The sequence below is a fragment of the Brassica rapa genome, chromosome A03 (assembly GCF_000309985.2).
Source record: "Brassica rapa cultivar Chiifu-401-42 chromosome A03, CAAS_Brap_v3.01, whole genome shotgun sequence".
Lineage (NCBI taxonomy): Eukaryota > Viridiplantae > Streptophyta > Magnoliopsida > Brassicales > Brassicaceae > Brassica > Brassica rapa.
This window is the reverse complement of record NC_024797.2, coordinates 31,458,262-31,472,391: the sequence shown is the minus strand read 5'-3', so window position 1 is coordinate 31,472,391 and position 14,130 is coordinate 31,458,262. Positions and strand designations below refer to the sequence as shown.

General features: G+C 38.6%; 3 protein-coding genes and 1 long non-coding RNA gene across 4 annotated transcripts; 3 read left to right on the top strand and 1 right to left on the bottom strand.

The window, feature by feature from the left end:
• Nucleotides 1-225: 225 nt before the first annotated feature.
• LOC103862397 lies at nt 226-5,530 on the bottom strand. Its single transcript, XM_033288047.1, has 2 exons — nt 4,612-5,530; nt 226-4,014 (listed from the first exon to the last, which is right to left on the bottom strand). The coding sequence occupies exons 1-2, from the start codon at nt 5,263-5,265 to the stop codon at nt 3,703-3,705; spliced, it is 966 nt and encodes a 321-aa protein (XP_033143938.1). The 5' UTR covers nt 5,266-5,530; the 3' UTR covers nt 226-3,702.
• LOC103862659 lies at nt 1,382-2,953 on the top strand. Its single transcript, XM_009140344.1, has 2 exons — nt 1,382-2,245; nt 2,315-2,953. The coding sequence occupies exons 1-2, from the start codon at nt 1,382-1,384 to the stop codon at nt 2,951-2,953; spliced, it is 1,503 nt and encodes a 500-aa protein (XP_009138592.1).
• Nucleotides 5,531-10,642: 5,112 nt separating the features above from the next.
• Nucleotides 10,643-12,251, top strand: LOC117132667 (zinc finger BED domain-containing protein RICESLEEPER 2-like). Its single transcript, XM_033287470.1, has 2 exons — nt 10,643-11,822; nt 11,869-12,251. The coding sequence occupies exons 1-2, from the start codon at nt 10,643-10,645 to the stop codon at nt 12,249-12,251; spliced, it is 1,563 nt and encodes a 520-aa protein (XP_033143361.1).
• A 298-nt stretch (nt 12,252-12,549) lies between these two features.
• On the top strand, nt 12,550-13,237 carry LOC117132817. The gene is made up of 2 exons (XR_004456414.1): nt 12,550-12,742; nt 12,971-13,237. It is a non-coding gene; the product is annotated as an uncharacterized LOC117132817 (long non-coding RNA).
• Nucleotides 13,238-14,130: the final 893 nt, after the last annotated feature.

The window sequence follows — 14,130 nt, the reverse complement described above, 5'->3', positions numbered from 1 at the left end:
TGTTTGCATTTAAAGTTTGTGTTTTTTAACAAACGCTCTCCAAGTGACACGTATGCATTTTGTAAATACAGGCCTCTCATGAAGCCACGTCAGATTAGACTTTTAAGGAAACTTTTGTAAGTGCTTCTCTTTTAATATATAAGGGATTAACAAATTGTTACACGAATACAAAGGAGAGATGAACTCAAGAAGTAGTGAGTAGTTAATTAAACTACCCCCAAAAGCTTTTTTCTTTCTTTTCTTGAATAAATGTTAATAATTTATAAGTATAAATAAATTAATATAAATAAGAACTTATTATTATATTGTTTGTTTTATATTCACAATGATATTATCTTTATATTTTCTTAACACTTAATATATTTTAATGAGATTTAGTAATATTATATTTAAAGCCACATTTAAGTTTTGTGCAATGTATATTATATGCACCAAATAATATAATATAATTAATATAAATGTCAAATTAAAAAAAACTAACAATTAATGTCTATACACTAAATTCAAATATTTTTCTTATCTTAGAATAAATACATCTTAAAATAAAAAAAATCTAAATCAGGAAACTTTTGTAAATTAATATCTCTACAAATTTATAAAATTTCAAAGTCCCAACATTATTAATTTATAGAGGTTCTACTGTGATAGTATAGATTCTAAAGATGTAATGATCAAATGATATTTTAAAATTTATAATTAAATTAAATATAATCTCAAGCACAAAATTGATGTAAAATAAAAGTTTATAATTTTTTTAACCGGAAAATATGTATATGTTTATACTATTAAAAGATGAGTATTCTAAAAAACTAGGGGCTTAGTCCCCGCACAAGCGCGGGGTTGTTAGACATAAAAACGTATATTTGTTTTTCAAAATTTCAATGAAACTTATACACAACATAATTGAGAAATCAAGTCGAGAAAATCCTAAATTATAAGTAAATTGGAAGTTATAAAATTCTTTTATCTCTATTTGTATTTTACTAAGTCTTTTACCTACATATCTTTTCGGTTCTAAGGTTGTAGCGTCCTCTAAACAAGGTCTGAAAAGATCACTTTGAATAACAAGAAAAGGGGGAAGGGGAATGTATCTTGGGATGCCCGAAAAGATATGTGGCTCGAAGAACCAAGTATTCTCGTTCGTTCAAGAGAGGATGAATGGAAACATCAACAACTGGTCGGGTAAACTACTTTCACGGGGAGGGAAAGAGGTGCAGATAAAGTCTGTAGCACAAGCTACACCGACCTCGTGATGTCATGCTATCTAGTGCCACAAGGAATTTGTAAAAAACTGTCCGCCGCTGTGGCGAGATGCTGGTGGAGTACAAAAGAAAATAATAGAGGCCTACATTGGGTGGCTTGGGATAAGATATGTGTTCCAATGGATGAAGGGGGCTTTGGCTTCAGAGATTTTCGAGATTTCAATCTTGCACTGTTAGCAAAGCAGGTATGGCGCCTACTGGTATATCCTCATTCTCTCCTGGCGCGCGTCCTCAAAGGGCGATACTACCGGCATTCGAACCCACTGAGAACAGGGAAAGCCCATAACCCATCCTATGGCTGGTGCAGTTTGATGGCGGCTAAGCATGTGCTGGAAGGAAGCCTATGCAGAACGATTGGAACGGGAGCAAGGACAATGGTATGGGAGGACGTCTGGATTCCAGGCTCCCCGGCTAGACCGGCACATCCAGCTCGTTTGGACTATGATCCGGACCTAAGAGTGCACCACCTAATAAATTTTGAAACTAAGCAGTGGGATGAGGCTTTCATTTCCGAGGTGATTCGTGCAGAAGATATCCCAGGGATACTCGAATTAAAAATAAGCAAAACAGGACGTCATGATGGCTATGTCTGGAAGCATACATTATCTGGGAATTATACCGTGAAAACTGGATACGAAGTTGCAGTGGCACAAAGGAAAAATCAGAGTGATAGCCAGGTTCTCGAGCCAAGCATAAGGGATTTAAAATCGAAGGTATGGAAACTGAAGACTGCGAGGAAGATAAAACAATTTCTATGGCTAGCTTTATCGAGCTTTGTGGCTTCGGCAAGCAAGCTTGTGGAAAGACACTGTGGTACAGACACAACATGTCAGCGATGCGGAGCAGCAGTGGAGAACATCAATCACATCCTTTTTGATTGTCCACCAGCTCTACAATGCTGGGCGCTGTCTGCTATCCCTTCACCTCCGGGGCTCTTCCCGTGCTCGTCTCTGTTTGTGAATTTCGACCATCTCCTTCAGCAAGTGTCCATAAACTCTAGCCTTTCTGAGACTTTCTCGATGTTTCCCTGACTACTATGGTACATATGGAAGGCGAGAAATGATAAGTGCTTTAACGGCAAAGACATATCACCAGGTGATACACTCCAGCTAGCTACTCAAGAAGCCACAGCATGGAGCATAGCTCAGCTAGGAGAACCAATGGAAGAACCGGACGCGACAACAACGACGACACAAAGAAATCAAACTACTGGAATGTCTTCGGCAGACATCTGGACCTGTCAAGTGTATGGATCCTGGTTGGCTAAGGAAGAATGGATGGGGCTAGGCTTCGTGTTAATTGCAAACGAGGAGATCATTTTGGAAGGACAGAGGTGCTGCCCTCGAGCACAAGCACCACTTCATGCCGAAGCAAAGAGCCTAAGCTGGGCTATGAAAGAGGTAAAGAATCGCGGATTCCACCGAGTAAGATTTGAATCTGACTGCCAACAGCTGGTAAACATCATCCTATATGAGGATGAATGGCCCTCAATGGCGCACGAAATAGAAGACATAAAAGCTACTGCTACATGCTTTCAAAAGCTTGAGTTTTCTTATATGTTTCGTTCTCTAAACCTCAGTGCGGACTCCCTAGCTAAGGAAGGACGATCACGTGCTTTACGATTTGCGAATGTAAATATTAAGGTTCATCAAGGGCTCGCTCATGCAGCGGACCTAAACGAACCAGTTTGAGTTTTAATAACATTTACTTTGATGCCAAAAAAAAAAAAGCCTTGCTGGATGTTTCCTTTAAACAAAGGACAATAAGAAGCAGAGTAAACTCTTGCACATTCAATTATTTTATTTATGGTTGTTTATTTGGGAAGATTGAAGGAAGGAGGCTTAAGCGTTTACAACTTTAGTACTTTATCCAGACTTTGATTGTGTTTCCAGACAAAGTCCAGAAAATAATTACGCTAGGGTTAAAACTAACGAACCAAAACAGAGCAACAATACTAAACCGAGCAAAACAGAGTAACAATATAAGACAGAGCACTACAGGGTACATATAAATAAACAAAGAAAAGTACAAAGTTATATAAAGGAGTTTCTTGTGGAATTTATTAATAGAGAAAGAATCGCATAATATCTTAATAGTAACACTTTAGAAAATAGACCATACAACCAGAAGAAAATTCAAGTATGTCCAGTTTCTTGTGGTGAAAGTAACAACTAACAAGTCCTATGGTCTGATCACGCTTAGTGGTCAATGGGTTTTACTCATCAGATCAGACGGCATCCTTTGCAAAGATTTTTGTACTTGCTCGTTGACTTGTTTCTTGAAGGTTCTTTAATGAGTAAAGATTTAGACAAAAACAAATATGAACAGTATAGATAGACAGTAGCAAAGGTTATATGACCAAAAGATTGTTTGTTTCTATTCTCATTTACATGTATATTAACATTTCCATTTCCGTACAAAACTTTATAGGCGCAACGACCTATAAGATGTTAAGAAGTGAGACTCTGTATTTGATCATTGACTTTGAGACTGACTCAATTCCATCTTCAAGATCTTGAATGCATGACTCTAGCATCTGCACATCTTCCATCTTCAATAACTTCTCAGATTGAAACACATAATCCACTCTTGTGAATTCGTTTGCTTCAGCTTCACATGTATCTTTGTTCTGGCTCATGATCTTTGAGACCAATGACCATTTTCCACAAGCCTTTGATCCGGACATGAAGCTAAACAGAGAATCGAACAGAGCAATCGTTACACCTTCTGTCTCTCCAAACACAACCAATGACTTAGGGTATGACTGGTTTTCCCGCTACCACCCGCAAACGCAGCTTTTGCGGTTAGTAGCGGTTGCTGGCGTTTTGCAACAATCGCTCAAACCGCTCTAAACCGCTCCAAATCGCTCTGAACCTCATAAATTCAAAAGCTGGTTCCAGCTAGCGTTTGCGGTTGCGGGCGTTTGCAGGAGGATAAAAAAAAATTATTTTTTTTCCAAAACAATATAAATACAAAAATAAAAAAATTCAATAAAAAAATTAAAGTGAAATTATAAAAAAGCTAAAATATATCAATTAAATTTTAATTAATATTATAAAACTTTAAAATAAAAATATTTTCTATATTTTTAAAAAATTTAAACTATATCTTTCTAAATATAAATTTTATATTTATTATAATATTATTATTTTTGATATTTTTATAATTGTATAAAATGTAAATATTATTAATTTATTATTTAACAGCTGCTGCATTTGGTAGTTAACCAGTCATAAGTATCCCGCAAACGCACAAATTTCTAACCGCAGAACCAGTCGTACGAATCTCTTAAAACCGCTAGAAACCGCAACCACCCGCATCCGCAAACTCCCGCAACCGCAACCGCAACCGCTGCGGTTAAACCAGTCAGGCCCTTATCCGTGGTCTCTTTGTTCTGTCCCACTCTCAAGTTCTTGAGTACTTTTTGGAATGACTTCTTGAGAGACTTTCTTGTGACTAAGTATTTCTTGACCTCTGCGGATAAGTCACCACGCTTTCTCCGTAGAATAGATTGGATCTCTTTGAGGCGTTCTTTCATCTGCGACAAAGCGTCCTTGGCGAGGTTGCACAAATCCAAGATCATGAGAGATCCATCAAGAAGCTTCTCAATCTGATCTTGAGATAAACCCTGGTTGGTGATAGATAGGCGAATCATCTTGTCAAGAGAATCATATAAATCTTGAAGGTCGCTTAGTCTTTGGTAAATAGAAGAGCTGGAAGATGAAGAGACTGCCTCAGAAGATCTCAATCTTGTCAACTGCTCATCGACGTAAGCAGCTTGTGGGTGTTGTAAAGAGGGGACGCTGTGAGAACGAGCATGAAAAGAAACAGCCATTTTTTTTGTTTTGAGATGTAGAAAATGCTTTGTTGTTTGTTCTGTCTTTCCATTGACTCTATTGTCAATACATATATATATATATATATATATAAGGAAGAGTAGGGATGTTAATATGGGTTTAGGTTCGCGGGCTTTTAATGGGTTCTGAAAAAAATAAATGCCCATTTAGACCCATTAAGCTAGTCGGGTTTTAAATGGGTAACCCACTTGAGACCCATTTATTAAATGGGTTTTTGTTAAAATAAACGGGAACCCGTTTAACCCACTAATATTTTTTTTATTTTAAACGTTGTCGTTTGGTTTCTTAAGGGTTTTCAGTTTTTTTATTTCTCCCAACTCGACAATGGCTTCACCGGAGAAATCCCAGACGAGATCGCGATATCTCTGAACCTGAGCTGCACTCCTTCGCCGGAGCAATCCCGTCGCCTCGTCAATCTCAGAACGTCTCTCTTCTCCTTCGCTGGAGCAAACCCGTAGCACTCCCAGACGAGATAACGTCTCTCTTCTCCTTCCGTTTTTGAATTTGATTTGTTTTTGAATTTGATTCTGTTTCTGAAAACCCATTTGGCTTTGTGAATCATCTGCAATCATATAAAAGTTTTGTGTATCGCTTTGCCCGTGATTTGGTGAAGTCTATAGAGGAAAACTTCCTCAAGGGAGAGAAATAGCAGTGAATGATTACCTCACTAACCATCTCACGTCTGAGTCTTAGGCTTCTCTAGTTCTGAAACTATGTGAAGAGAGTTCTTCGTCTCTACCGTCTGTCCCCATGGCTGATCTGTTCCCTGATAAGCGTAAGGTGAGTGGTTGGCCGAAGAAGAAGCTGACCAACTCCATGAAGCGGATGAGACAACAAGAGAAGCTGCATCAACCAGAACCGGAGCAAATGTGCCGATCCCCAAAGTATACGGTGAAAAATCAGGCAAAGGCATGTTTTCATTTAGGTACAAGACCACTTGCTCCATCGTTGGTCTGGACACCGGCACTATATTTGAACATAGCAAACCGAGTTTCATAACCATCTCCACTTCCTCTGGTGAAAACTCATCTCCCAGCCTCGGGTCAAATGCTCGTCAAGACTACCGTTGGGCATGTACTCCGAGACCAAAAGAAGCTCTCGCTTTCTCCTGCAATACCTGAAAAGCGGAACAAGATTCCTGTGTTTCAGACACCTCATGCTGACAACCTCAGCCACAAACTGCTTCACACCTTCATCACCGTTGTGGGAAACTCTCTTCACTGCTATTTCTCTCCCTTGAGGAAGTTTTCCTCTATAGACTTCACCAAAACCTACTTTATGTTTATAGAGTTCTTTGGTTTATAATTGGAGGTAAATGCAAGATACTCCTTTGGTTTCCAACTTTCCGTAATACGTGAAGAAGATGGTGAAGTTATTCAATTTATACATCTTCATTCAGTTCTCTAAAATACGCTCTCTCCAACTTTCCCTCTGTCATTAATGGCTTATGCAGTTAATATTTTTATTGAACTGTAAACATATTACTTGCTATTGGCTTGACTCCTTGTGATGATCCGATTTTAAAGACAATGACAATGACAAACCAAAGGATTTATAATTTTATATGCTTTTAATTACAGGATGGATGAGTTTATAGACATGAATGAAGAAGATGCTCTGGCTGAGATAAATTTGGAAGCTACACAACTAGAAGAACAGCAAAGTGAAACTCATTCTGGGGAATCAGCTCAAGCTCAACGCAAGAGACGTAAAACATCATGGGTTTGGGAAGATTTTGTATCAGTGGGGATAGAAAATGATGGCAAAGAAAGGGCCAGATGCTTGCATTGTTGTATTGACACGTAATGAAAAGAATGTGAGCTGTGGAACTCATCATCTACAACGCCACTTGGAAACTTGTCCAAAGAAGCCTCCAAAGGAAGCTAAGGATGCATATGATCACAAGAGAGATCGTGAGATGGTTAGTGAGGTAATCATTTATCATGATCTTCCGTTCAGATACGTAGAATACGAGAAGGTTAGACAACGAGACAAGTATCTGAATCCAGAGTGTCAGCCCATTTATAGACAAACGGCTGCAGCAGATGTTTATAAGAGGTATGAAGTAGAAAAGGAAGAGCTGAAGAAAGTGTTTGCTAGACATACTGCTCGGGTTTGCTTTACTTCTGATCTTTGGACATCTCGTCCTAATAGCATGGGATACATATGTCTTACTGCCCACTTCATAGATGATGGCTGGAACTTGCAGAGTAAGATTCTTGCTTTCTGCGATTTGAAGCCTCCACACACAGGAGAAGAGATTGCTAACAAGATTATGGAGTGTATGATGGAATGGGGTTTAGAGAAGAAGGTATTCTCTATTACCTTAGACAATGCTAATAATAACGACAGTATGCAGAGGATCCTCAAGGGACAGCTTCAGATGATGAGTGGTTATGGCTTATTGTTGGATGGTAAGTATTTACATGTGAGATGTTGTGCGCACATCCTGAACTTGATCGTGAAAGAAGGCTTGGAATTAGCGAAAGATCTCTTGCACAACATCAGGGAAAGTGTGAGGTATGTGAAAGCATCTCAGACAAGAATTCAAGCCTTTGCGGCATGTGTAGAGCGAGTGGGGATTCCTGGTGGATCTGGTTTATCACTTGACGTTGCTACCAGGTGGAACTCTACTTATGAAATGCTCGTTAGAGCGTTAAAGTTTAGGGAAGCATTTAAAAGCTTGGAGGCTTTTGACAGACACTACAGATGGCTACCTTCTGAAAGAGAGTGGGATCGTGGGCAAAAAATAAGTGAGTTGCTGAAACCTTTCAATCAAATCACTACTCTCTTCTCAGGGTCAAAGTACCCAACATCTAGTGTGTACTTCACAGAAGTTTGGAGGATTGAGTTATTGCTGAAGCATTTTGCGAGCTGTGATGATTTTGATTTGAAGCAGATGGCTAAGGAAATGCAAATTAAATTTGCTAAGTACTGGGAGGATTACAGCATCATTTTGGCTATGGGGGCAATTTTAGATCCGAGGCTGAAGTTGGAAGTTCTTGAGAAAGCTTATGAGAGAGTGGATCCTTCTACTTCTAGTTTAAAAACTGAAGAGCTTAGGACTAATTTGACTAAACTTTATAAAGAGTATCAAGCTAGGACTTGGGGCAGTTCTTCTGGCACTTCATCTACACCAACTCCACATGATCTAGTTACTGAATCACCTCTTGAAGATGATTTTGACAATGTAAGTTTCAAGCATCTTTACTCTTAATTTTGCATTTACTTTGAAGATGATTTAGACAATGTAATATATTACAGGATCTCTTTGAATTGGAAAGAAGCCTTGGGAGTAATGTAGGAAACACAAGAACACATTTAGATGTGTATCTGGATGAGAAGAGGTTAGATAGAAGGTATTTTCGCAATTTGGATGTATTAAGCTATTGGAGGGAAAACCAAGCTCGATTTGGTGATTTGGCGATGATGGCACGTGATATACTGAGTATCCCTATCACCACAGTAGCATCTGAATCAGCTTTCAGTATTGGAGCTCGGGTGTTAACTCCATACCGAAGTCGCTTGCTTCCCAAGAATGTCCAGGCTTTACTCTGTACTCGTAACTGGTTGCGAGGATTTGCAGAGTATGAAGGTACAATAGAAGATGTTGATGATATTTGCAACGAAGATGCTAGGAAGACTACAAGTACTTTTGGAGTCGAGGGTTCAAGATCAGAAGATTCAAATGTACGTTGAACATTTGAGGTAATATCATTGGTTCTTATCTTAGAGAAACTTGTTACTTGTGTATGGGTTATTGTCATTGTCATTGTCTTTAAAAAAATGCTGGTGTGAGAATGTGACAGTGAAGGGGCTGAGAACAATGGTTACATACTTACACTGCTTAGGATCTCTTGTTTATATTGACTGATGTTAGAATCTCTTGCTTATATTGATTGTGTTTGCTTATATTACATTGCTTTTTGTGTTCATCTGCAGAACAATTGTGTTCAGCCACTCTCAAACTGGTGGTAAAGCTAGGCTCACTGAGGGTTGCTCTTAGGGATGTTAATATGGGTTTAGGTTTGCGGGCTTTTAATGGGTTCTGAAAAAAATAAATGCCCATTTAGACCCATTAAGCTAGTCGGGTTTTAAATGGGTAACCCACTTGAGACCCATTTATTAAATGGGTTTTTGCTAAAATAAACGGGAACCCGTTTAACCCACTAATGTTTTTTTTTTATTTTAAACGTTGTCGTTTGGTTTCTTAAGGGTTTTCAGTTTTTTTATTTCTCCCAACTCGACAATGGCTTCACCGGAGAAATCCCAGACGAGATCGCGATATCTCTGAACCTGAGCTGCACTCCTTTGCCGGAGCAATCCCGTCGCCTCGTCAATCTCGGAACGTCTCTCTTCTCCTTCGCTGGAGCAATCCCGTCGCACTCCCAGACGAGATAACGTCTCTCTTCTCCTTCCGTTTTTCAATTTGATTTGTTTTTGAATTTGATTTGTTTTTGAATTTGATTCTGTTTCTGAAAACCCATTTGGCTTTGTGAATCATCTGCAATCATATAAAAGTTTTGTGTATCGCTTTGCCCGTGATTTGGTGAAGTCTATAGAGGAAAACTTCCTCAAGGGAGAGAAATAGCAGTGAATGATTACCACACTAACCATCTCACGTCTGAGTCTTAGGCTTCTCTAGTTCTGAAACTATGTGAAGAGAGTTCTTTGTCTCTACCGTCTGTCCCCATGGCTGATCTGTTCCCTGATAAGCGTAAGGTGAGTGGTTGACCGAAGAAGAAGCTGACCAACTCCATGAAGCGGATGAGACAACAAGAGAAGCTGCATCAACCAGAACCGGAGCAAATGTGCCGATCCCCAAAGTATACGGTGAAAAATCAGGCAAAGGCATGTTTTCATTTAGGTACAAGACCACTTGCTCCATCGTTGGTCTGGACTCCGGCACTATATTTGAACATAGCAAACCGAGTTTCATAACCATCTCCACTTCCTCTGGTGAAAACTCATCTCCCAGCCTCGGGTCAAATGCTCGTCAAGACTACCGTTGGGCATGTACTCCGAGACCAAAAGAAGCTCTCGCTTTCTCCTGCAATACCCGAAAAGCGGAACAAGATTCCTGTGTTTCAGACACCTCATGCTGACAACCTCAGCCACAAACTGCTTCACACCTTCATCACCGTTGTGGGAAACTCTCTTCACTGCTATTTCTCTCCCTTGAGGAAGTTTTCCTCTATAGACTTCACCAAAACCTACTTTATGTTTATAGAGTTCTTTGGTTTATAATTGGAGGTAAATGCAAGATACTCCTTTGGTTTCCAACTTTCCGTAATACGTGAAGAAGATGGTGAAGTTATTCAATTTATACATCTTCATTCAGTTCTCTAAAATACGCTCTCTCCAACTTTTCCTCTGTCATTAATGGCTTATGCAGTTAATATTTTTATTGAACTGTAAACATATTACTTGCGATTGGCTTGACTCCTTGTGATGATCCGATTTTAAAGACAATGACAATGACAAACCAAAGGATTTATAATTTTATATGCTTTTAATTACAGGATGGATGAGTTTATAGACATGAATGAAGAAGATGCTCTGGCTGAGATAAATTTGGAAGCTACACAACTAGAAGAACAGCAAAGTGAAACTCATTCTGGGGAATCAGCTCAAGCTCAACGCAAGAGACGTAAAACATCACGGGTTTGGGAAGATTTTGTATCAGTGGGGATAGAAAATGATGGCAAAGAAAGGGCCAGATGCTTGCATTGTTGTATGAAGTTGGTGACACGTAATGAAAAGAATGTGAGCTGTGGAACTCATCATCTACAACGCCACTTGGAAACTTGTCCAAAGAAGCCTCCAAAGGAAGCTAAGGATGCATATGATCACAAGAGAGATCGTGAGATGGTTAGTGAGGTAATCATTTATCATGATCTTCCGTTCAGATACGTAGAATACGAGAAGGTTAGACAACGAGACAAGTATCTGAATCCAGAGTGTCAGCCCATTTATAGACAAACGGCTGCAGCAGATGTTTATAAGAGGTATGAAGTAGAAAAGGAAGAGCTGAAGAAAGTGTTTGCTAGACATACTGCTCGGGTTTGCTTTACTTCTGATCTTTGGACATCTCGTCCTAATAGCATGGGATACATATGTCTTACTGCCCACTTCATAGATGATGGCTGGAACTTGCAGAGTAAGATTCTTGCTTTCTGCGATTTGAAGCCTCCACACACAGGAGAAGAGATTGCTAACAAGATTATGGAGTGTATGATGGAATGGGGTTTAGAGAAGAAGGTATTCTCTATTACCTTAGACAATGCTAATAATAACGACAGTATGCAGAGGATCCTCAAGGGACAGCTTCAGATGATGAGTGGTTATGGCTTATTGTTGGATGGCAAGTATTTACATGTGAGATGTTGTGCGCACATCCTGAACTTGATCGTGAAAGAAGGCTTGGAATTAGCGAAAGATCTCTTGCACAACATCAGGGAAAGTGTGAGGTATGTGAAAGCATCTCAGACAAGAATTCAAGCCTTTGCGGCATGTGTAGAGCGAGTGGGGATTCCTGGTGGATCTGGTTTATCACTTGACGTTGCTACCAGGTGGAACTCTACTTATGAAATGCTCGTTAGAGCGTTAAAGTTTAGGGAAGCATTTAAAAGCTTGGAGGCTTTTGACAGACACTACAGATGGCTACCTTCTGAAAGAGAGTGGGATCGTGGGCAAAAAATAAGTGAGTTGCTGAAACCTTTCAATCAAATCTAGTGTGTACTTCACAGAAGTTTGGAGGATTGAGTTATTGCTGAAGCATTTTGCGAGCTGTGATGATTTTGATTTGAAGCAGATGGCTAAGGAAATGCAAATTAAATTTGCTAAGTACTGGGAGGATTACAGCATCATTTTGGCTATGGGGGCAATTTTAGATCCGAGGCTGAAGTTGGAAGTTCTTGAGAAAGCTTATGAGAGAGTGGATCCTTCTACTTCTAGTTTAAAAACTGAAGAGCTTAGGACTAATTTGACTAAACTTTATAAAGAGTATCAAGCTAGGACTTGGGGCAGTTCTTCTGGCACTTCATCTACACCAACTCCACATGATCTAGTTACTGAATCACCTCTTGAAGATGATTTTAACAATGTAAGTTTCAAGCATCTTTACTCTTAATTTTGCATTTACTTTGAAGATGATTTAGACAATGTAATATATTACAGGATCTCTTTGAATTGGAAAGAAGCCTTGGGAGTAATGTAGGAAACACAAGAACACATTTAGATGTGTATCTGGATGAGAAGAGGTTAGATAGAAGGTTTTTTCGCAATTTGGATGTATTAAGCTATTGGAGGGAAAACCAAGCTCGATTTGGTGATTTGGCGATGATGGCACGTGATATACTGAGTATCCCTATCACCACAGTAGCATCTGAATCAGCTTTCAGTATTGGAGCTCGGGTGTTAACTCCATACCGAAGTTGCTTGCTTCCCAAGAATGTCCAGGCTTTACTCTGTACTCGTAACTGGTTGCGAGGATTTGCAGAGTATGAAGGTACAATAGAAGATGTTGATGATATGTGCAACGAAGATGCTATGAAGACTACAAGTACTTCTGGAGTCGAGGGTTCAAGATCAGAAGATTCAAATGTACGTTGAACATTTGAGGTAATATCATTGGTTCTTATCTTAGAGAAACTTGTTACTTGTGTATGGGTTATTGTCATTGTCTTTAAAAAAATGCTGGTGTGAGAATGTGACAGTGAAGGGGCTGAGAACAATGGTTACATACTTACACTGCTTAGGATCTCTTGTTTATATTGACTGATGTTAGAATCTCTTGCTTATATTGATTGTGTTTGCTTATATTACATTGCTTTTTGTGTTCATCTGCAGAACAATTGTGTTCAGCCACTCTCAAACTGGTGGTAAAGCTAGGCTCACTGAGGGTTGCTCTTTCAGGAAAAAGTGAAATCATCATCTTATCTTTTCACAAAATGTTGCTGTGATATTCAGTTTGGTTTTCTTTGCCTTGTTAGTTATTGTTATTTTCTTGTGACTGTTTTTTATGTTTCTTAAAAGATTCTGAAAACATGAAACTACTAGTTGAGTTATTAATCCTATGCTTTTATTTTAGTTTATATAAATCTCAGGCTGTTTAAATTTTGAATGCAGCAGACTCGACACTTTGCTTCTCCTTTTGGTGAGATGAGAATTTTGAATTTTCGATTGAGCTCTCAATGTTAAGAGAGTAGTAGACTTGCTAATTGCTATGTAGATAGTAATTTTTAGTGAAACAAATTTGCTCTAAAAAATACATATCAAAAGTTATTGATAAATAATTTATTTGTTTAACTAAATTTAGTTAGAGTTCATAAGGTTAAAAAATAAAAAAAAAAATTATTTTTGTAAAATCGTTTTACAAACATAATTAAAACGAAAAAATAAATAAAAGAATCTAATTTAAATGGGTTTAAATGGGTACATGTAAATTTCGCGGGTTCTAAATGGGTATCCTTAATAGGCCTATTTTTAAATGGGTCTAAACGGATATGGGTTCTAAATGGAGTGGGTTCTAAATGGGGTGGGTCTAAATGGGGTGGGTTCTACCATTTTAACATCTCTAAGGATGAGAGACATGAGGAATCTTTAGGTAGTTCAAATCTTGATTCTGATTTGATCACATGAAACTATTTTATAAATAGATTGTAATGGTAAGACAGCAGGTTTTGTCTCCTTTGAGGCATACGGTATCAGCACCACTCGCAGGTACATTCATGTGCACCAGCTTATCTTAATCTTTTTGAAGGTTGTTGAAAATCTTGTCTACCATCTACACAACAGAGTTTGATCTCTTTCAAGTATTTTTAAAGCTCTTGTAGTTGTGTCATGAACTGTAATGTGCTAATATTTATTGGTTGGACATGAGGTTTTGAAAGTGAATATATGCATCAATTGTGCTGGTATCATCAACTCCAAGGAGACAAGCCTTACTGGATTTTCTTTAAACAAAGCCAATAAGGTGTAGAATCCCTCGTGTACATCAATGCATAAAC